Source organism: Stylophora pistillata, chromosome 7 (assembly GCF_964205215.1).
Source record: "Stylophora pistillata chromosome 7, jaStyPist1.2, whole genome shotgun sequence".
Classification (NCBI taxonomy): domain Eukaryota; kingdom Metazoa; phylum Cnidaria; class Anthozoa; order Scleractinia; family Pocilloporidae; genus Stylophora; species Stylophora pistillata.
Window position 1 is genome coordinate 7,990,178 of NC_142525.1, and position 23,741 is coordinate 8,013,918.

General features: G+C 37.7%; 1 protein-coding gene across 3 annotated transcripts in view; it reads right to left on the reverse strand.

Annotated features, from left to right (window-relative positions):
- Positions 1-325: 325 nt before the first annotated feature.
- Positions 326-23,741, reverse strand: part of LOC148726476 (uncharacterized) — a 28,222-nt gene continuing 4,806 nt past the window's right edge. For all 3 annotated transcript variants that reach the window (XM_088727312.1, XM_088727313.1, XM_088727314.1), the window contains exons 4-12: positions 23,098-23,286; positions 21,831-21,854; positions 20,676-20,969; positions 17,247-17,903; positions 16,437-16,625; positions 15,432-15,455; positions 9,785-10,078; positions 6,379-6,672; positions 326-3,534 (exon numbers count right to left, since the gene is read on the reverse strand). In XM_088727312.1, coding sequence (XP_088583438.1) covers positions 743-3,534; positions 6,379-6,672; positions 9,785-10,078; positions 15,432-15,455; positions 16,437-16,625; positions 17,247-17,903; positions 20,676-20,969; positions 21,831-21,854; positions 23,098-23,286 — 4,757 coding nt within the window. In that variant the 3' untranslated portion in view covers positions 326-742. The remainder of the gene's footprint in view (positions 3,535-6,378; positions 6,673-9,784; positions 10,079-15,431; positions 15,456-16,436; positions 16,626-17,246; positions 17,904-20,675; positions 20,970-21,830; positions 21,855-23,097; positions 23,287-23,741) is intronic.

Below are 23,741 nucleotides of genomic sequence, written 5' to 3' on the forward strand. Positions count from 1 at the left end.
CTTTGCAATAATTGGCTCGGTTCAAGAATGGCTCAAGAATGAGTTCGAAATCGAGTGAGTGCAAGAAAACAAGCCTTTTTTCAGAAAATGCCAGAAGTGATTAACATGTAACTTCTCCCTGTGATATCCATATATTATCTGGCAAACAGGTAATGAGAATTTAACACTTAGTACTACAAATCTAACACCAAATTCTCGTAACTAATTAACTAGGAAATGTGTATCAACTAGAGGGGAGAATTTACAATCAGATCTTGAGAGTAAAAAGGTTCAGGCAATTGAACCCACAAACCAAAGGTATAGGAAGCAATATATTCGCAGCGAGCAACCTATCAACAAATGCTTTATTCAATGCGATTCTATTTACAACAATCGCTTTATTTCACTCACATTGAGCTATAACAGTTCGAGTACTTTGTAACTCTCGTTGACCCAGAAAAAAAGATCTACAAAAGTTACTTTGAGTACCTATAATAATAAACTATCAAGTCCTCTAAAACTATTAACGTTTTCAGCCTTCGAGCTGCTTTCACGACAGCCTTTTACCATAAAGTTCTACTATGATCAAGTAATGATTCAAAATATTTTGTTTCCAACCATTTCGTAACTGTTCCTTTTTTAAGATTTAGCTTACAATTAAGATCATTAAAATAAATTGGCGAGATCTCTTGTAAGCTAATGATGTAGATTAGTTTGACGCTGCTTCCCACTTTTACAGAAAGTGCTTTAAATAGCTATATTTCTAAATTGTAAGTTCAAAACCTGGTCTGTATTTCTCCACTATGGCTTGAACAGATTTTTTTTTTAACTCACTAATACTATCATTACACCGAATATCTAGTCTGGTTAGCGTACAGCTTGGATTCTGTAACGCTTCACATAGACTGGCAACACCGGTATCAGTGATGTTATTACGACTCAGAATTAGTGTGGTTAGCTTACAGCTTGGGTGCTGTAAAGCTTCACATAGACTGGCAACACCGGTATCAGTGATCTTATTAATACTCAGATTTGGTGTGGTTAGCTTACAGCTTGGATGCTGTAAAACTTCACATAGACTGGGAACATCGGTATCAGTGATCTTATTACCACTCAGATTTAGTGTGGTTAGCTTACAGCTTGGATGCTGTAAAGCTTCACATAGACTGGCAACACCGGTATCAGTGATCTCAGTATTACTCAGATTTAGTGTGGTTAGCTTACAGCTTGGATGCTGTAAAGCTTCACATAGACTGGCAACACCGGTATCAGTGATCTTATTATTCCACAGATTTAGTGTGGTTAGCTTACAGCTTGGATGCTGTAAAGCTTCACATAGACTGGCAACACCGGTATCAGTGATCTTATTAATACTCAGATTTAGTGTGGTTAGCTTACAGCTTGGATGTTGTAAAGCTTCACATAGACTGGCAACACCGGTATCAGTGATCTTATTATTCCACAGATTTAGTGTGGTTAGCTTACAGCTTGGATGCTGTAAAGCTTCACATAGACTGGCAACACCGGTATCAGTGATCTCAGTATCACTCAGATTTAGTGTGGTTAGCTTACAGCTTGGATGCTGTAAAGCTTCACATAGACTGGCAACACCGGTATCAGTGATGTTATTATTCCACAGATCTAGTGTGGTTAGCTTACAGCTTGGATGCTGTAAAGCTTCACATAGACTGGCAACACCGGTATCAGCGATCTTATTATTCCCAACTCTTCCTACTATCCTCAATTCAGACACAAGAGAGTGTTCATTGATCAGTGAATTACAGACTCGTTGTATTCCAGACATTGTTATGTGGGAATCTATAAGTATCAACTCCTTAACTGGGACGAACTTAGCAGAACATTTGTGTTGTGCCTCTTCAGCTTCCTCTTTATTTAGTTCACTGATAATGTCCAATATAAATGATAATGCAATGCTGTCTACATCTGATAAACCTTCAAAATACATGACGCCGTCTGAACTACTGAACGCTTGCGGATGATTCCTGATAAACGTTTTAGCGAATTCTTTGTCTTGATACTCACTCAGACACTTTGCTGTGAGAAATCCAGTATCATTCCCTGAAACTTCCCTGAAAAGTCCATAAACTTGACTACTGGCCAACAACTTTTTCATCAGTTCCTCTTTTCCCTCACTTGACAAAATGCCAGCCATGAATTGGAAAACCATTTCAGAGCATTTCTCGACTGGAATACAATTTTCCTTTACAAACCAATGGGCGGCTAAGAATTCTTGGACAGTGAGATGTGTGAAGCTGAAGTGTTTCGTGGTTGTGATCAAACCAGTCCTATAAGGCTGACCACAGTAAAGAAGACCGCTACCTTTCAGTTTGTTGACTTCTTCCAACTCAAAACCGCCTTCTATCTCGCTTTCATCAAAAGTTGGCTTATTTTCAAGCAGAAGTTTTGCCGCTAGTTTTGATAGTTTCTCTAATGTGGTTTTGATGACCGGAGGAGGCTTAAATTTGCTAGGAATTTCTTTGTGTCTGTATTCTGACTCAGAGCAGTGCTTAAGTTCAAAAATATCAATAAGTTTTGTGTAAATGTCGGTTGTTGAGACAGGAAGGTCACGAGGATTTCTTGTTTCGTTTAGAGTATACTCCATCTCGAAGCACAACAGATAACAGAGCATAGGAATATGAGCAAAACTGACTAGGTTCTCATTCTTCATGACATGTTCAAGCACAGCGCTCTTCATATTTTCGTTTTTCTTGAAGTACTTTTGAATGTATTCTTTAACCTGTTGTGAAGAAAATCCCACAATTTCTACGTACCATTTAAAACGGATTCCTCCCAGCTTATCCGATTCATCGGGCCGCGAGGTTACAACAACAACAGAACCCTTCAGTATCTCACCCTTGATGAGTTTTGAACATAATGCGGCCACCGGCATTTCACATCTAGCGTTATTCTGATAATTTTTTCCCGAGTCTTCAGCGATGTAATCTTGCTGTGAATACTCATCATAGCCGTCAAGGATAATCAAAACTTCTCTGGGATGCATTACAATATACTCAAAGGTAACGTCATCAATGGTAGAGTTGTCTTCTAAAAACGAAGAATAGTTTAAGATTTCTCTTAAAGTCACAGGCTCTTCATCAAGCAAATTCAACTGACGGAAAGTAAGCAAATAAGCAAATTTAAAATTTGGGATTTTAATGTTTTCTCTTGCTTGAAATAAATTGTTGTTGGCCCAATCTCGAATGACCTTTTGGCAAAACAGAGATTTCCCAATCCCTGCTTTTCCAACGACAAGAATAGAATTAGGATCCTCCCGATCTTCACTCATGCCGAGGAATATTTCATCGCAATGCTTTACTGGAGTACCGCTGGCTTTTCCGTAGTATTCGAGTACTGATCTTCTTGAATATCTCTGGTCAATCCTGGTGAGGCCTTTTCTTCCATGTTGTATGAGAAGATTAGTGAATATTTCATCCGTTTTTGCGTTGGAGATGGTGTGAGAGGCCAACAGTTTGGGTTGGAACTCCGTTTGGTCTGTAATGGAAGTCTTTAAAGCTGTAGTGTAAGCAGTTATGGCTGAAGGATAAGAAAGAGAAAATATTTAATAAATAACAAGAACGCGAGGAGAACAGTTTGTGTACTTTACTGAATTCTTACTCCACAGGGTTGAACTTTTAAAGCTGTTGTGTAGGGACTTACGGCTAAACAAAACGGGAAGGGAAATATCTTATTAATTATGTGAACACGAGTGAATGCAGTTTAAATACTTTCTATCGAATTCAGCACAGGGAGATTAACTAGAAAGGAGCCGAGTGCTTGAAAAGTGTCTATTGCGTCTATCAGTTGAGAAATCCACCCCTCTCTAAAGGATAGAAAAGGTTGTTTCGTTAAAGCGTCATTTCTCCTTTAAAAATCAAGTATATCATAGGGTAAACAAACCCTTCCGGGCGGCTGGTATATCAGCTGACAATATCCACTACTGAGCGACTGTCTGAAAAGTGAATATTTGCAGGGGTAATCGCATAGAGCCGAGTAAAATTAAGGATTAATTTCACGGGTGCTTTCAGAAATCTAACAAGAAGATCAGTAACGCACGCTGTTAAGCACGTTCGTGGAAAGCCATTTCAGTTTTCACTTAGTTTTATTTTTGTACAACAACGTCAAAGAAATGAAAGCAACCCTGTTGAAAAACACTTGCCAGCAATGATATCAAAAGTTTTGGGCAAAGGTAACCTATTTTAACGTTTACTAAATTTTGGTACTTGCCTGGGGCAAGAACTAAAATTAATTTAAAAATGCCCTCTGTCTCAGCAAATCGGCATTTGGTAACTTTGCCCTCAGTCTATCTTACAAGACGTAGAAGCGAAGTTTCGAGGGAAAATGTAACATCATTAGGACAGTCTCCGAGCCACGAACATTATCAGTCAGCAAACCAGAAAAGAGTTTACTTATTTTGTAACTCTTAATTTTCATATCGCGCGAAAAGTGCTCTTTAAAAAGCCAGAGTTGATCTGACGGCGGATGAGTATACGCGACCAGCTTTTTAATACAACTATCACTGGACTCAACAAAACGAGTTTGTTTTTCTTGTGGGCCAAAAAGAAAAATAATAATAGTGATGAAAAGAGAAAACTTTGGAGCAGGCTCTTTTTCCAGAAGCTTGGTTTCTTTCTGACGGAAACAATCAGAGGACAAATATCGACGCAGACGGGAGTTATTGCCTGATAACTTAGGTTATCAACAAAATCGCACGAAAATTAATGGTAGGCTGTAATTCATAATAATTGTAACAAATCTCTCCCTCCCCCTTTCGCTTGAGAAGGTTGGTAACAACGACAATAGATTTTATGAATAAATTATCCTTGAGAGGGGAGTGGAGTGTTGTTAGAATAGCGTGACAAGGGTTGCGTGACGTATCATTAAGGACGCTTGACCGGTACTGTTAAGTCACTTACAGCCATGAAAGATAGAAAAATCTGCATTTCTCAAATTCCATCACACTTAAGACCCCTCGTAGCTAATTTCAGAAACAGATATTTCCGTGAATGTTGTAAAACCAGATTTTCCTAATTCTGAATCTCTAGTAAGGACTCCCTTTAGTTTAAATATAAGTCAGTGAGAATCCCTCAAGAGCAGGATATCTCAGACCTGGTTTACACTTAAGCAGATTTCGCGACCAATCCGGGACCTTTAGGTAATGGACGCGCTTAACCTTTAAAAAACACCAATTTGTAATTAGAACAACGGTCCGACTTAGCCGCTACTTTGGAGATAAAGAAGGCCGCCGAGGTGGAGTTAAGAGAGGACTTTCGAATCCGAATACTTTAAAAACATTTTTAATTTTTAATGTTTACTTCATTTTATGGGAAAGTCTAAATCTGCAATTTGCGATAAAATTGTGGACAAACTAGTTTTTGGATACAATGTTTATATGAAGTTCATATATACGATCATACTAATATACGTATGATCATATATACGATCATACTAATATACGTATGATATGATCGTGCATCATACGTATATTAGTCTTTCTTTTCCCCCTGTTAAGTTAACCTACTTGCCTGAATAGTCCTAAGCTCTTAGAGAAATAGTTACATCATCAAATGATAGATGTTGAAACAGATGTTGTGACAATTGGTTCCGTTCTCATCTAGTTTGGGAGGACAGTGGTGGTGAAAAATCTGGTTAAAAACCGTTTCAAGGCGGAGCGTTGCTACTTTCATCGATGTGCGTAATAAATTCGAATTCCCTACCGGCACAGGCCTCCCCCCCACCCCCACCCCTTGAATAAACCAGAGGATGTTTCAGTTTTTTTTAATTACTTCTCTGAAACCTTGCAGCCTGCTGCTTTTTTTCAAGAAGGAGGAGAGTGGAGGTGGAGTAGAAAAAAGCGAGAAGTAATTTGTATGGATTTCCAGGTCGGGAAGAACTGGCCAGGAGACATTACCTAAAGGAATGTTGAAGGAGTGCTAAAAATGGATATTATAGGCATAGTTGGCAAAGAAGGAACTATGCATGTGGAGCTAACGATAGGGTTGTAGAATTTTTAGGGGAGATCAACTAATGTGACTTGCAGGTAGCCTATAAGTTCAGAAAACGTTTGGTATAGATTTGGCCTACAATGAGGTGGTACATAGTTGAAAAAACGTTTACAGTAAACATATATGCCAGAATATCAAATCATTACTTCAAGTTCACAATTTGGGCCTCAGCGTGTTCGAACAAGTTTGGGAAATCATTGTCTTTTCTCTTACAAGTGCTGCGGTATGAGTATTAAACCTATTGTCACAAAGTTTCTCAGTTCTTTGTTTTACGAAAAGCAGTGTTACTCCTGGATTTAGGACCCAACTATTTATTTATTTATTCATTTCATTAATTTTGCAACTATTCTACCCAAAGTTAAGGTGCAGTACATACCACTCTTTGTCTTAAATGTTCTGACGTCTGGCTCACTGTCTCCTTGTTTGTTGACAGCAAACAGCTTCAGTTCGTACTCTGCGTCATACTCGAGACCAGTTATCTCGTAGTGAGTTTTCGCAATGTTTCCCCTTTGAACCAGTTCTGTGGATTGTGTCATGGGTTGTTTCGTCCATTCCAGACGGTATTTACTGCTGCAATTACTGCCGTTGGCCTCTACTTCTGACCAGGTCACAGTGAAATCTAAGTCAACTTCACCTTCTGCATTTGTGATGATTGGTTTCTCGGGTAGACCTGTTCAAAATAATGATTCTTTTAAATTTTGTCTCTGCTGAAAGTGAAATACTTACTATGACTTGATTCATTGGCGTGCGTAATGAATTTGAATTTCAGCAACATTAGCAACATAGCCCTCCCCCCCCCCTTAAATAAACTAGTGGATTTTTTTTTTTTGTAATACTTGTCACACACTTTGCCACCTGCTGATTTTCCTATCAGTGGGGAAAGGGGTGGAGGGGTTGAAAGAATCGAGAAGTAATTTAACCCCTTCCCCCAGTAAATTCCCTGAAAAGAGTGCAAAACTATTCAAAACAATGATTCTTTTAAATTTTGTCTCTGATAAAAGTGAAATACTGACTATATTAGTAGATTCTTTGACCTGTGTAATGAATTTGAATTCCCTAGCAACACAGCCCTCCCTCCTTAACTCCACTAGCAGATTTTTTAGCTTTTTTAATTACTTTGGTGACACTCTGCCACCTGCTTATTTTTCTTTTAAGTAGGGGAGAGAGAGGGGGTGGGGTTTAAAAAATTGAGAACTTTGTTTTACCCCCCTTGCAAATTCACTGAAAATGTACAAAGTTGGAATAAATGTACTCAGTAAACATACATGCCAAAATATATAATCATGATTTAAAATTCACAATATGGGCCTCAGCAGTTTTCAGTTAAATCCAAACTCAACTTGTTATTTCAAAGTAAGACAGCAAGTATAATAATTGGAACTGAAATGTAAGAGTAGAATAAAGCACTTTTGGCGCAGTTTGCAAATCAAAATCCACAGACAAAAGATTTTCAATTCTGTACCATGATCATTTAATTGTGTACCTTCAGAGGCATACATTTCCAAATGGTTGGCTGGCAATCAACACCAAATTAAAAAAAAAAAAATAAACAAATTGACATAATGAGATACATTAAAACAAGGTTCATGAACTACTTGTCCAGGCATAAAAAAAAATAATCACAAGTCTAACAAGTGTGATTTACAACCAAATCAAAATTAGTGATAGTTAAGAGATGCTGGGCAAATCATTCTCTTTTCTTATAGTAGAGCTGAAGTATGAGTATTAATCCTGTTGTCACAAAGTTTCTCAATTCTTTGTTTCACAAAAAGCAGTGTTACATCTGGATTCAGGACCCAACAATATTCATTTCATTTCCAACTATTCTACTTAGATTTTAGGCAGAGTAAAGGATATGTTAAAGTGACACTATTTATAGCGCGATGAGTATGGATATCATAGTATTCAAGGTCGCTTAGGAGTAACTATGCAGGGGAAACTACTGCTGATGTGATGTGTATGGAAATCCTTGAATGGGTTGCCATGGTGGAAATATGAAGTGTGAATGGGACACTAACTATTGGGGTGCGGAACTTTAGGGAAGATGAACTTTATATGTGACTTGGAGGTAATACAGAAGTTCAAGAAACATTTGGTATGAATTCACTTGCAACCTATGATTGTACAGTATGATACAAAGTTGGAAAAATGTTGCAATAAATATGCTAGAATATCAAATGATAATTTAAGGCTCACAATGTGATTTTTAGCAGTTTCTAGTTTCATCCAAACTCAACTTGTAATTTCAAAGTAAGAAAAGAACTATAATAATAATGATTGGTATTGAAATTTGAGAGTATAAAATGATGCAAATTTGGATGCAGTTTGTGAATCAGAATGCACAAACTCAAATTATTTTTATCACTCTTCTTATGAGAGCTGCAACACGAGTATTAAACCTGACACCACAAATGTCCTCAATTCTTTGTCATCTGAAAAGCAGTGTTACTCCTGGAGTTAAAAATGGCCAAACAATAGGGAAAGGAAAATATCTTATTAAAATGTGAACACCAGGAAATCCAGTTGAAATACTCTCTATCAGTTTCAGTCCAAGGATATTAGCTGGCACAGAGCTGAGAGCTTGTAAAATGTCTATCGTGTCTATAAGATGACAAATTGATCCCCATTTATGCTTAAGCAGATTTCTTTTTCTGATTCATGACCAATCCGGGACCTTTAGGCAATGGATGCGCTTAAACCCAAAACACCAATTTGTAATTAGAACAGCGTTCCGCCTTGGCCGCTACTTTGGAGATCAAGAAGGCCGCCGAGGTGGAGTTAAGACAAGATTTTTGAATCTGAATACTTTAAAACCATTTTTGAAGTTTTGAAGTTTACCTAACTTCATGGGAAAGTCTAAATCTGCAATTGGCAACAAAATTGTCAACATATTAGTCTTTCTATTGCCCTGGTTAAGTTAACTTATTTGCCTGAATAGTCCCAGGCTCTTAGAGAAATATTTACATCATCAAACGACAGATGTTGAAACAGATGCTGTGACAATTGGTTCTGTTCTCATCTAGTTTGGGGGTACAGTCGAGGTGAAAAGTCTGGTTAAGAGCTGTTTCAAGGCAGAGCGTTGCTACATTCAGTGATGTGCGTAATGAATTCGAATTCCTTAGCGAAAGAGGCCTCCCTCCCCCTCCCCCACCCCCTGGAATAGACCAGAGAATGTTTTATTTTTTTTTAATTACTTCTCTGAAACCTTGCAACCTGCTGCTTTTTTTCAAGTAGGAGGAGAGTGGAGGTGGAGTAGAAAAAAAGGAAAGGTAATTTGTATGGATTCCCAGGTCCGGACGAACTGGCCAGGAGACATTACCTAAAGGAATGTTGAAGGAGTGCTAAAAACGGATATCATAGGCATAGTTGGCAAAGGAGGAACTATGTATGTGGAACTAACGATAGTGTTGTAGAATTTTTAGGGGAGATCAGCGAATGTGACTTGCAGGTAGCCTGTAAGTTCAGAAAACGTTTGGTATAGATTTGGTCTACAATGAGGTGGTACATAGTTGAAAAAATGTTTACAGTAAACATATATGCCAGAATATTAAATCATGACTTCAAGTTCACAATTTGGGCCTCAGCGTGTTCGTTTGGGAAACCATTGTCTTTTGTTTTACAAGTGCTGTGGTATGAGTATTAAACCTATCGTCACAAAGTTTCTCAATTCTTTGTTTCACGAAAAGCAGCGTTACTCCTGGATTTAGGACCCAACTATTTATTTATTTATTTGTTTATTTCATTTGCAACTATTCTACTCAAAGTTAAGGTACAGTACATACCACTTTTTGTCTTAAATGTTCTGACGTCTGGCTCACTGTCTCTTTGCTTGTTGACAGCAAACAGCTTCACTTCGTACTCTGCGTCATACTCGAGACCAGTTATCTCGTAGTGAGTTTCCACAATGTTTCCCCGTTGAACCAGTTCTGTGGATTGTGTCATGGGTTGTTTCGTCCATTCCAGACGGTATTTAATGCTAAAATTACTGCTATTAGCCTCTACTTCTGACCAGGTCACGGTGAAATCTTTGTCAACTTCAGTTTCTACATTTGTGATGGTGGGTTTCTCAGGTAAACCTGTTCAAAATAATAATTCTCTTGAGTTTTGTCTCTGATGAAAGTGATAAACTTACTGTAACTACATTCATTGCTGTGTGTAGTGAATTTAAATTCCCTAGCAACACACCCCCCCTTAAATAAACAAGTGGGTTTTTTAGTTTTTTCAATTACTTCTCTGAGATTTGGCAACTTCCTGATTTTCTTTTAAGTAGAAGAGAGAGGGGGGAGGGGCAGCAAAAACGGAGAAGTAATTCTTACCCCCCTTGCAAATTCACTGAAAAGGTACAAGGTTGGAAAAAATTTACTCAATAAACATCTATCCCAAAATATTAAATCATGACATAAAGTTCACAAGGTTATATCTAAACTCAACATGTTACTTCAAAGTAAGACAACAAGTATAATGATTGGTACTGAAATGTACAAGTATAGTAAACCAAATCATTTGGGTGTAATCTCTGAATAGAAATACTCAGACAAAAGATTTTTAATTCTATGCCATGCATGATCATTGAGGTGTTTGCTTTCAGAGGCATACATTTTCAAAATCGTTGGCTGCACGGTAATATAATCAATACCAACAAAAAGATTCAATTAATTGATGCAACAAGAAACATCAATAAAAGATTGATAAACTACTCTTTCCAGCATCAAAAATTAGATACAAGTCTAATCAGCGCAATTTACAACCAAGTAGAGGTGACAATGGTGAAAAAATGTAAAAATGTTGGGCAAATCATTCTTTGTTTTTTATCTGAGAGCTGCAGTATGAATACTACAGTGCAGGTCAGAGTAATGCGAACCAAAACATCCGCGAGTAACGCGTCAGCACCAGACGCATAAACGCGTCTGCGTCTATAGGCATACGCGTCAAGGACACGTATAGAGCAAAGTCATCAGTATGTATGAGCTGACTCATTGTTTTTTCAATTGTTTATATTTTATTGTTTTTTTTAATGGCCTGGCATTCTAAATTTAGTTGAAAGATCAAATTAACGTGGCGCATCGACATGTGGCGGACGCGAACTGCTAAATTCGTTGATCTGTCAAACAAATAGTAAACTATTAGCCATTCTTATGTTAACAGTGAACGGGTTTGATAAAACAATTTGTTGCTGTGTCTGAATTATCTCTTTACAGCCTGTAGAACCGAAGATAAAATTTTGCTTGCCGCGACGCTGACAGTCCGGTTTGAAATCACAAAACCATTTCCCTGAATAAAAATTTAGATTAATAAAGCAAACATCGAATGGCACTGTACTCTCGATACCAAACAAAAATCTGAAAAAAGCTTCCAAACTGAACTTACATGTAGAATAAGATTATAAACAAGAGTGAAAAGGTTACGCGTCGTAATCATCCCACATGAACTTAAGCCGCGAAGCTTTTTCGAGTTTCGTAACCGTTGCAGAACGTTCCGTGCGGGGTTTGGATTGAATATTTTTCCCTTGGCTGACTATTAGATCATCTGGGGATCCTAAGTACACTAGCAGCATTTTCGTTCGCGGCCCTTACTTCTTATTTATTTGGATTAACCAGTTGCCGAACTGGCTCGTGTCCAAGGAAGTGCTAAATTTATGTAAAACCCTTCCACAATCTTTAAACAGTCTGATCGCGAGAAATAGTCTTGCGTGGAATGTTGAGTAACATTATGACTTTTTTCGGCGTCATAATGTCTCGCGATGTGACAAGATCAGATTTCAAGTTCGAACGTATGCTAATTTGTTGAACACGTGAACTCAAAAAAATGTCTTTATCAGGTCTCTTTCAGCGCAGAAGCGTTACTGTTTTTACAGCCGGCCGAATACTAAACGGACAACTTTGGCCATTCTAACGAACGACTGTATGCCGTTCATGATGATGATGATGATGATGATGATGATGATGATGATGATGACAGCCGGCCGAATACTTAACGGACAACTTTGGCCATTCTAACGGACGACTGTATGCCGTTCGAACGGGTTAAGAATTTTCTCAACGGATTTATACAAAAGCCGTTCAAAGAGATGACGATTTTTTTTCTGAACGGATTACCTAAGCCGATGGAACGCATGCAATTAATTTAATTTATTTATTTAATCACTTTCACCAGAGTATGGTGAGGGTCGCACAACAGAGCGAGGCTCCAAATTAAGTGCGTCCAATATCCCACCCATCCCACCCCTCCCACCCCAGGGGAGGACATCCATCACACAGTAATCTCGTGTGTGGGAAATTAACGTCTCCTACCCCAACCCTGCAGGAGACGGGACCTCCATTTATTCGTCCCTATCCGAGAAGACTAGAACATCTAACCAATTCTTGATGTTATAGAAAGGTAGCAAATTCTTCTCAATTATTTTAAGACCCTGAGTGTTGGTCCGGCCGGGGCTCGAACCCTCGACCTCCCGCACAACAGTCCAGCGCTCTATCCATTGAGCTAACCGGGAGGCGGTACGCTAACCGGGAGGCGGTACGATGCAATTTCTTCTGAACGGTAGCACAAGCCGTTCGAACGCGGGTTAATTTTTTTCTGAATGTATTTTCCGAGCCGCTCGAACGGATGCATTAGTTTTTTTTCAGAACGGATGATAAACGGCTACTGAATTGAATTCCGTTCGGGAAATTCAAAGGAGGTCAAAAGAGGTGTGATTTTATCAATCCATTGTTTACCTTTACAATACTGAAATCCGCTTGCTAAGAAAGGTAATTTTTTTTGCGCGGCGATAAAACTTCGATTAAAAACATGGTAGTTTGCTATTTAAATCACCTCTTTACGCCTCATGAAGCTAGAGATCTGAATGAAATATACAAGTCTTATCTCAAAGGCTGTTGAAATGGTTAAGGCTTTGTTGGATATGTATTGGATAGGTATCTCTGTCACAAACTGCAAACCGTTTAAAAGTCATTTCAAAGTAAAAACAGTCTCTAGGTCAGTTTTAATTTTCTCGATCTTTTGCGCGCGCCGCGATAATTATGAAGAGGGAAAGAACTTTTTGTTACAAACTGCGGACCATTGTAAAGTCATTTCAAAGTAAAAACAGTAGGTCCAAATTTTTTTTTTTTTGATCTTTTGCCCGCGCCGCGAAAATTGAAAAGAGGGAAAGAACTCTTTGTTACAAACTGCAAACCATTGTAAAGTCATTTCAAAGTAAAAACAGTAGGTCCAAATTTTTTTTTTTTGATCTTTTGCGCGCGCCGCGAAGATTGAAGAGGGAAAGAACTCTTTGTTACAAACTGCAAACCATTGTAAAGTCATTTCAAAGTAAAAACAGTAGGTCCAATTCATCTTTTTAGATCTTTTGCGCGCGCAGCGAAAATTATAAAGAGGGAAATATCTCTGTCACATACTGCTAACCGTTCAAAAGTCGTTTCAAAGTAAAAACGGTCGGTCGGTTTTTTTTTCTCGATCTTTAGCGCACACCGCGAAAAGTATAAAGAGGGAAAGAACTCTTTGTTATAAACTGCAAACCATTGTAAAGTCATTTCAAAGTAAAAACAATCGGTCCAATATTTTTTTCTAGATCTTTTGCGCGCGCCGCGAAAATTATAAAGAAGGAAATATCTCTCTTTCACAAACTGCAAACCATTCAAAAGTCATTTCAAAGTAAAAACAGTCGATCCGATTTTTTTATTCTCGATCTTTTGCGCGCGCCGCGAAAATTATAAAGAAGGAAATATCTCTCTTTCACAAACTGCAAACCATTCAAAAGTCATTTCAAAGTAAAAACAGTCGATCCGATTTTTTTATTCTCGATCTTTTGCGCGCGCCGCGAAACTTCTAAAGAGGGAAAGAACTCTTTGTTACAAACTACAACCATTCTTTAGTCATTTCAATGTAAAAAAACTCGGTCCAATATTTTTTCTCATCTCTTGCGCGCGCCGCGAAAATTATAAAGTTAGAAATATCTCTTTGTCACAAACTGCATACCATTGTCATTTAAAAAAGCCATTTAAAAGTAAAAAACACTCACACCGATTTTTTTCTTGATCTCTTATGCGCCACGCGAAAATTATAAAGAGGGAAAGAACTCTGTTACAAACTGCAAACCATTCTAAAGTCATTAGCGTTCTAGCAAAATCCCGCCCACTTTTGACGAAGAACAAAAACGTGACCACTGCTGATGACTGTTTGTCTAATGTAAACATGACGGCATGCTTCATTTTACGAAGCTTTAAAGTCCTGTCTTGCCTCGGAACAGCCACCGAAATAACTGATTGTTTCTTTTCTGAACGGATAGGTGGAGCCGTTCGAACGGAGAACCTTTCGAATGAAACGAAGAACAAAAACGTAACGACTGTTTGTCTAATGTAAACATGACAGCACGATTCGTTCGAACGGCTGATTAATTTTCTCGAACGGATGATGAATATTTTAGAACGGATAGGCTTGAGGCGTGCCAATCCACTTGAACGGCTATCCGTTTAAAAACGGCTAACCGTTCGGAAGGTTTTCACGTGAGAGGTCACACATTGTTTACATCGGAGGTAACTGAGAAACGAGCGCCTAAAGCGAAAGAGCGAGCGAGATTCATAAAATTCAAAGTAATATTAAAGAATATTTGGACGTTTGAAACGCTGTTTGGTTCAGTATTAAGTCTGGGTTTCTTTATCCAGAACAAACAATTCCTTTTTCCTTATAAACAAGCGACGCGTCATTTGTGAAGCGAGCAAGATTGGAAATATGATAGCTTACATCGGCTGTCACTGAAAAGCGAACGAGCAAGCGAGATTCATAAAATACAAACTAATATTTAAAGAATACTTGGACGTTTTAAACGCTGTTCGATCTAGTATTGAATGTGGCTTTCTTTTCTCAGAACAAACAATTCCTTTTTCTTTTCTTTATAAACTAGAGACGAGGTATTTGCAAAGCGAGCAAGATTGGAAATATGACAGCTTTCACTGACGTTTTCATACTATGCAAATTTTTTTCTTGTTGGCGGCCGCATTTTCAGATCAGGAGATTTCTTTATTTTGCAAAACACTGCCCCACAAAGCAAACTTAGGGCCATGAATAACAAAAGGATATACGCACGCAGCACTGACGCGTATCTGACGTATCGTACGTTACAGGTTGGTAAGATATGGAATGAAATAGGAAATCCATCGGTGCAACTTAACTACCAGCAGAAGGTTGCTTCATAACTAACACCGCCAAGGAAGGTAGGGGGGTTTAAAGAAACTAGTTTGTGCAAACCTTTTAATCTAGAAAAATTTGCTTGATTTCTTTTTCAACGAAAAGGGCTGCAAAGCATAACCTACACCACAAAGTCCAAGACAGAAGGAGGGTAAGTATCTTTAAGACTGATGCAGCGAACATTTATTATCACCAACTCTACAAGGAACTCTACAAATGTTTTCACTCTACAAAACATGTCACACTCACCCTGAGGGAGTAATTCATTGGTACCTGAATTATATAATAAACAAAAAATATTGTCAGTTTACACCAATGTTTCTTAGGACATTTTACTTGAAACCCAGATCCTTCATCTCAACCAATTTGATGTCAGTTTCAGGCTCCATATTTAAATATGTGAGCTGGCATTTATCACTTTCCTTCCCATTCCAAATAGTTCCAACATCAAAATACAGCTGTACATGCAGTGCTGCATAAATCTACCTTGTAGTGTAACCCTTAAACTGCCATGAGGGACCAGAACAGAGTTTTTCCATATCATTGCAAGACAATATCAAGCAGACAAGTGATCAGAATAAAGATAAATATTAATAACAGGATTATCCATTGATCCGATATCAAATTCTCCAAAGGAATATCATATGAATTGTATAGCAGAAAGTAGGAAGAATTTCTGATAAGACCTTGGGGGTAAAAGGTTTAAAACAATTTGATGTGTTGCAAATTGGCCCACGACCATATGTAAAGTCACTTCAAATCACTTTGCCAAATGTCACTCGCCTCTGTCACTTTTCTATATTTTGGCTGTGTTATGTAAAACAAGCAAACTATGGAATACAGGTTTTCTCCTGGCTCACGGAATGAACTCTTATTCATTGCTACATCCCTCAATGTAACCACAAGTTTCTCTGTGACACTTGACCATTTAAATCCTAAGAGTAGCCTGCATCTCATTCCTCAAGCAAGAGAATAAAGGAAATGATCAGCAACCGAAGGAGCTCTGATTGATAAATAGATTCTCCTTAGCATTTTAAAGGAAATGTAGAGAGAAAGGTATAGAGAACATGAATAAAGATGTCAGGGTGTAAAGGCTTAAAGCAACAGTGCTCAACTCACAGGAAATCAAAATTAGGGTAGCTTGATTGCTTTCCTATTTGTAGCCAGATACAAGAATAATTATGTTGTGCTAACTTAGATCTAAATCAGATCTATAACCCAGTAAGGGGAGAAGATTGAGACAGGAAGTCATACCTGCATTAAAATGAGGCCAATCTTTGAATATGACTGGATGACTCAAAATGTTGGCCACAACAGACGCTGCCATCACACTGGCAATTTTTTCCCATTCCTCAATTGAAGACTGCCTTTCATTTGCAAAGTCTTTGATACCCTTGACTACCACCCATTCTGTCTTGAAATCATGGGCTGCTGCAAACACACCTGCAAAAAAATGTTTGTTTACTTGTATATTTTCTTTGCATAATACCAATATCATTGTTTTGGCTAAGGTTCACCAAGATTATCACCCAACTCTGTGACAAGTGGAATTTAAAAAAGGTTGTACAAAGACTGTTACTTAAGGCATTCTTCAGGCCTAAAACTTTTTAATAGACATTCTTCATTTTCAACACCTGTTACTTTTTCATTGTACCACTCTTCAGTCTTTAATATCCTATTTAACAAAGAAAATTAGTAGATTTTTTCAGACTAAAGACTGACAATCTGTGACCACAGGTTGGAGTCTATTCAATTTACTAATAATATGTTCAAGGTGCTAAAAAATATATACTTTTTTTTGTTATTCTACGATTAATCAAACTGAAAAAATTTCTTCCTGTGGTAAGCTGAAACAAAATCACCAAATATAATATACACAAATCCTAACTCTGCCAAAATTTCATGGTTCATGGTATTTTATCTCTCGTATTATGCAACAAGGAAAATTACAAAGCAGTATCCAATTTTCAAATCACACACTACATGAACAAAATGTTAAAACAGTTAATACTGCATGCTGGAACATCCCTGGCTGTGATCAAATATGACGACTATAATTCTCACCTCCACCTTCCATTTCAACTGCAGTTGCTCCAGGATGTCGGTCAATTATGTCCTTGTTTGCCTCTGACATACTCAGAAACACTCCATCACAATGCACTTTGGCATTATATTCATCAGCATTTTGTAAAGGTGCCTTCCACCCATCAGCCACATGTTTGATCAGGTTACCAATATCTCTGCTGGGGGGAGTTTCATATGCAGCTGTTATCAGCTTTGATGAAACAACTACATCTCCTAGCTTGACCTTTCTGCGGTTCAAACCACTGCAGGCACCAACAGAAAAAGTAGCCTTGGGTCTAAGTAGCAAGATGGCATCTTTGGACACAGACAATGAACCCCTCGGAACATCAGGACTCTTGGAGCACCTCATCAAAGCAATTTTCATTTTCTTTCCTTGATCATCACCCATGCACCCAAAGTACACATAGCCAGAACTGATGTGGTAACTCTTAAAGGGTTCCTTCAGGTAGGCAAAACAGCTTAAGAACTCAGAGTCCTCCACTGTTAATAACAGAATATCAACAGGGAGTTCAACATTTTCCCAAGGATAATGGATGTCTGGAAGATCACTTATCACTGGAATTTTAACACTAAGCTCTGGTGGGCTGACATTGCCAGTCTGTGCTGATCCATTTTGCGCCAGCATTACCATTGTCTCTAAAAAAGGACGTTTTTTCATTATTATTTTTCATTCACAACAACGACTTCTACGCTTATCCAAATGGAAATAAAAGATAATGAAGATGAAGAAAAGAAAGCAGTTCTGGATACGGTTAATATCATTTGGGAAGGATTCAAAACCTCAATTAGATGCAAACGTAATTTTTAAGTAATAAAACAGTCTAAGACAGAATATGGCTTCCACTGAATTTTTGTCGAATACTGCAGCAGTGAAAAAGCAATGTTGTATACATTGCAAAGGAATTATGCAGTTTAAATACTTTCTATCGAATTCAGCACAGAGAGATTAACTAGCAAAGAGCCGAGTGCTTGAAAAGTGTCTATTGTGTTGATCAGTTGAGAAATCCACCCCTATCCAAAGGATAGAAAAGGTTGTTTCGTTAAAGCGTTATTCCTCTCCTAAAAATCAAGTATATCATAGGGTAAACAAACCCTTTCGGGCGGCTAGTATATCGGCTTACAATGTCCACTACTGAGCGACTGCCGCAAAAGTGAATATTTGCAGGGGCAATCGCACAGAGCCGAGTAAAATTAAGGATTAATTTCACGGGTGCTTTCAGAAATCTATTAAGAAGATCAATAACGCACGTTAAGCACATTCGTGGAAAGCAATCCTGTTGAAAAACATTTGCCAGCAATGATATCAAAAGTTTTAGGCAAAAGTAACCTATTTTAACATTTTCTAAATTTTGGTACTTGCCTGGGGCAACTACCAAAATTAATTTAAAAATGCCTTCTGTCTCAGCCAATCGGCATTTGGTAACTTTGCCCTCAGTCTATCTTACAAGGCCTAGAAGCGAAGTTTCGAGGGAAAATGTAACATCATTAGGACAGTCTCCGAGCCACGAACATTATCAGTCAGCAAACCAGAAAAGAGTTTATTTATATTGTAACTCTTAATTTTCATATCGCGCAAAAACTGCTCTTTAAAAAAGCCAGAGTTGATGTGACGGTGGATGAGTATATGCGACCAGCATTTTAATACCACTATCACTGGACTCAACAAAACGAGTGTGTTTTTCTCGTGTGCAAAAAAAGAAAAAAAAACCAGAGATGAAAAGAGAAAACTTTGGAGCAGGCTTTTTTTCCACTAGCTTTGTTTCTCTCTGATGAAAACAATCACAGGACAAATATCCACGCAGACGGGAGTTATTGCCTGATAACTTAGGTATCCAATAAAATGGCACGAGAATTAATGGTAGGTTACAATTCGTAATAATTGTTAACAAATCTCTCCCTCCCCCTTTCGCTTGATAAGGTTTGTAACAACAACAATGGATTTCATGAAATATTTATCCTTGAGAGGGGAGTGGAGTGTTGTCAGAATAGGTTGACAAGGGTTGCATAACCTGTCGTTAAGGACGCTTGACCGGTCCTGTTAAGTCACTTACAGCCATGAAAGATGGAAAAATCTACATTTCTCAAACTCCATCACACTTAAGGACCCTCGTAACTAATTTCAGAAATAGATATTTCCGTCAATTTTGAGAAACCAGATTTTTCTAATTCTTAATCTCTGATAAGAAGGACTCCATTGAGTTTAGATATAAGCCAGTGAGGATCTCTCAAGTGCACGATATCTCAGATCTGGTTTACACTTAAGCAGATTTCTTTTTCTAATTCGTGACCAATTAGGAACATTTAGGTAATGGATGTCCCTAAAACATCAATTTGTAATTAAAACAGCCTTCTGACTTCGCCCCTACTTTGGAGATCAAGAAGGCCGCCGAGGTGGAGTTAGGAGAAGATTTTTTGAATTTGAATATTTTAAAACCGTTTTCGAAGTTTTGAAGTTTACCTAACTTCATGAGAAAGTCTAATTCTGCAATTGACGACAAAATTGTCAACACATTAGTCTTTCCTTTGCCCCCGTCAAGTTAACCTATTTGCCTGAATAATACCAGGCTCTTAAAGAAATATTCACATCATCAAACGACAGATGTTGAAACAGATGCTTTGACAATTGGTTCCGTTCTAATATACATTGGTAGGACAGTCAAGGTGAAAGATCTGGTTAAAAACCGTTTCAAGGCGGAGCATTGCTACATTCAGCGATGTACGTAATGAATTCGAATTCCCTGGCGAAAAGGGCCTCCCCCTTCCCCACCCCATTGAATAAACCAGAGGATGTCTTAGTTTTTTAATTACTTCTCTGAAACCTTGCGACCCGCTAGTTTTCTTTTCTTTTTTTCCCTTTAAATACGAGGAGAGTGGAGTTGGAGTCGAAGAGATCCAGAAGTAATTTTATGGATTCCCAGGGAGGAACTAGGCAGGAGACATTACCTAAAGGAATGTTGAAGGAGTGCTAAAAATGGATATCATAGGCATAGTTGGCAAAGGAGGAACTATGCATGTAAAACTAACGATAGGGTGGTAAAATTTTTAGGGGAGATCAACTTATATGACTTGCAGGTAGCCTATAAGTTCAGAAAACGTTTGGTATAGATTTTGCCTACAATGAGGTGGTACAGAGTTGAAAAAATGTTTACAGTAAACATATATGCCAGAATATTAAATCATGACTTCAAGTTCACAATATGGGCCTCAGCGAGTTTGAAAAAGTTTGGGAAATCATTATGTTTTCTTTTACAAGTGCTGCGGTATGAGTATTAAACCTAAAGTCACAAAGTTTCTCGATTCTTTGTTTTACGAAAAGCAGTGTTACTCCTGGATTTAGGACCCGACTATCTATTTATTTATTTATTTCATTTGCAACTATTCTACTCAAAGTTAAGGTACAGTACATACCACTCTTTGTCTTGAATGTTCTAACGTCTGGCTCACTGTCTCCTTGTTTGTTGACAGCAAACAGCTTCACTTCGTACTCTGCGTCATACTCGAGACCAGTTATCTCGTAGTGAGTTTCCACAATGTTTCCCCGTTGAACCAGTTCTGTGGATTGTGTCATGGGTTGTTTCATCCATTCCAGACGGTATTTAAGGCTGCAATTGCTGCTGTTAGCCTCTACTTCTGACCAGGTCACAGTGAAATCCTTGTCAACTTCACTTTCTACATTTGTGATGGTGGGTTTCTCAGGTAAACCTGTTAAAAATAATAATTCTTTTGAGTTTTGTCTCTGATGAAAGTGAAATGCTTACAGTAACTAGATTCATCCCTGTGTGTAATGAATTTAAATTCCCTAGCAACACCCCCCTTAAATAAACAAGTGGGTTTTTCAGTTTTTTTCTATTACTTCTCTGACTTTTGGCAACTTCCTGATTTTCTTATAAGTAGAGAAGAGAGGGAGGGGGGGGGGTGGGATAGCAAAGATGGAGAAGTAATTCTTACCCCACCTTGAAAATTCACTGAAAAGGTACAAAGTTGGAAAAAAGGTACTCAATAAACATCTATCCCAAAATATTAAATCATGACATAAATTTCACAAAGTTATATCTAAACTCAACATGTTACTTCAAAGTAAGACAACAAGTATAATGATTGGTACTGAAATGTACAAGTATAGTAAAGCAAGTACAAGTATAGAAAATAGCACAGATGGTTTTTGTACGTGTTGAGTAAATAAAATGAATGCTCCATTGATGGCGTGTTTGTTTTTCAAAATCCTTGGGCACGCACTCAATTGCATCAGCAAAAGCGCGAGTGAAAACTGTGTTCAGCCACCTTAACATCACCAAGGAAAGCAGGCAGTGAAAAATTACGTACTAGTTTGTGCAAACCTTTCAAAGTGGCAAAATGTGATGAAATGAAGTCTGTTCAATGGAAAGGGCTGCTAAGCCTAATCTACAAATTAATTTAAGTCTCAGAGAGCAGGAAGGAAACAACTTTATAAGTGTGACGCATTCTATGATTCACTAATCATTATATAACTATAACTGTATGCAGTGAGCAATAAACATCACTAAGGCTACAAGTATTTCAATCATGAGAACATGTGGAACTTACCTTGAGCATGTAATTCACTGGCACCTAAATTTTTCAAGAAACAAAAACAATGTTGTCAGTTTAACCCATTAACTCCCACAAGTGATCAAGACAGAATTTCTCCTTACAATATCAATACAATATCAAGGAGACAAGTGATGAGAATTAAGAAATATATCAACAAGGGGATTGTTGGTTGACCCGACAAAAAGTTTTTCAAAGTAACATCATAAGAATTATCTGGCAGACAGTGATGACAATTATTACTAACGAAATCATAAGTCGAGTGAAAATGTTAAACCAATTTGTTCTTAAGACATTCACTGCAAATGGTCTAAAACTTACGTGATATCAATTTCAGGTTCGAAGAAAAAGGTTAAAAAAAAACATAAATATGTGAGCTGGCATCCATCACTTTCCTTCCCATTCCAAAAAGTTCCAACATCAAAATACAGTTGTACACATATCACTCAATAAGTCTTCTTTATTAGTTTAATCCTTTAAAAAATGTCATGAGTGACCAAGACCGAATTTCTTCTTACATTATCAATACAGTATCAACCAGACAAGTGATGAGAACGAAAATAAATATGAATAAGGGATTAAAAATTGATCTCATACCAATTTAGTTAAAGGAACATCATAAGAATTAATGGCAGACGGTAGGGAGAATTTTTAATGAGATCACGGGAGTAAAACGTGTGAAAACAATTTGGAATATATTTCAAATCACATAAGATCTCTGTTGAGATGTCATTAGCCTCTGTCAGTTCTTCATATTTTGGCTGTGTTCTATAAACCAAGCTAACTACAGAATACAGGTTTTCTCCTCACTCACAGAATGAACTGTTATCCATTGTTACATCCTTCAATGTAACCAAACGTTTCTCCCTAACACTTACAGTAACCATTTAAATCCTTTGAATGGCCTGCATCTATTTTTTAATTACAGCAATACTGCTGAGTCATTCATAAAGATGACGGGAAGAGAGGAAATTATTGCCAAACTAGGAAGCTTTGATTGTTGAATGAATTCTCCTAGTCAGTTCCCAAGTAAATGTATAGAGAAAAGTATGGGGAATATGAATACCGATATCAGTGTGTAATGGTTTAAAGAAAGCATGTTCAACTTCTGGGAATCAAAACTAGTGTAACTTGAGTGATTTCCTATTTTGTAAACTGTTACTGAATGACTCATTCTGATTGCAATCCATACAAGTTTATGCTGTGGAAACCTAGATCTAAATCACATCTATCCCTTAAAAAAAAAAGATTGAGACAGAAATACCTGCATTATAGTGAGGCCAATCTTGGAATATGACTGGATCACTCAAAATGTTGGCCACAAAAGATGCCGCCATCACACAAGCAATCTGTTTCCATGTCTCAGTTGAAGACTGCCTTTCATTTGCAAAGTCTTTGATGCCCTTGACTACCACCCACTCTGTCTTAAAATCATGGGCTGCTGCAAACACTCCTGAAAAAAAAAAAAAAAACATGCATGAATGTCTCTTAACACTGACTTGTCTCTTAACCATATAAGCTTATTTCTTTGCATCCTTGTGATAATTATTGTTCAATTGAAGTTCACACAGATTCACATTCTAGCTTCTGGTAAACATCCACATCACAGAAAGAGGTTAGTGTAAGTCCCTACATGTGCAACCAATGTTTACATGAAACCTTGTACACCAAGACTGTAAAATTAATTTTCAGTTTACATTTCTCAAGAGACGAAATGTTATCAATTAGAGTTAACTCTTTCACTCCCTAGATCTAATCATCCTTTAATGTTGGTTGGGAGAATTGGGTTTTGGATCCACTAATAATCCCTTTCTTGATATTTGTTCTATTCTTATTACTTGTCTGCTTGATATCATATTGATATTGGAAGGAGAAATTCTGTCTTGGTCAGTTGGGGAGTTAAAGGGT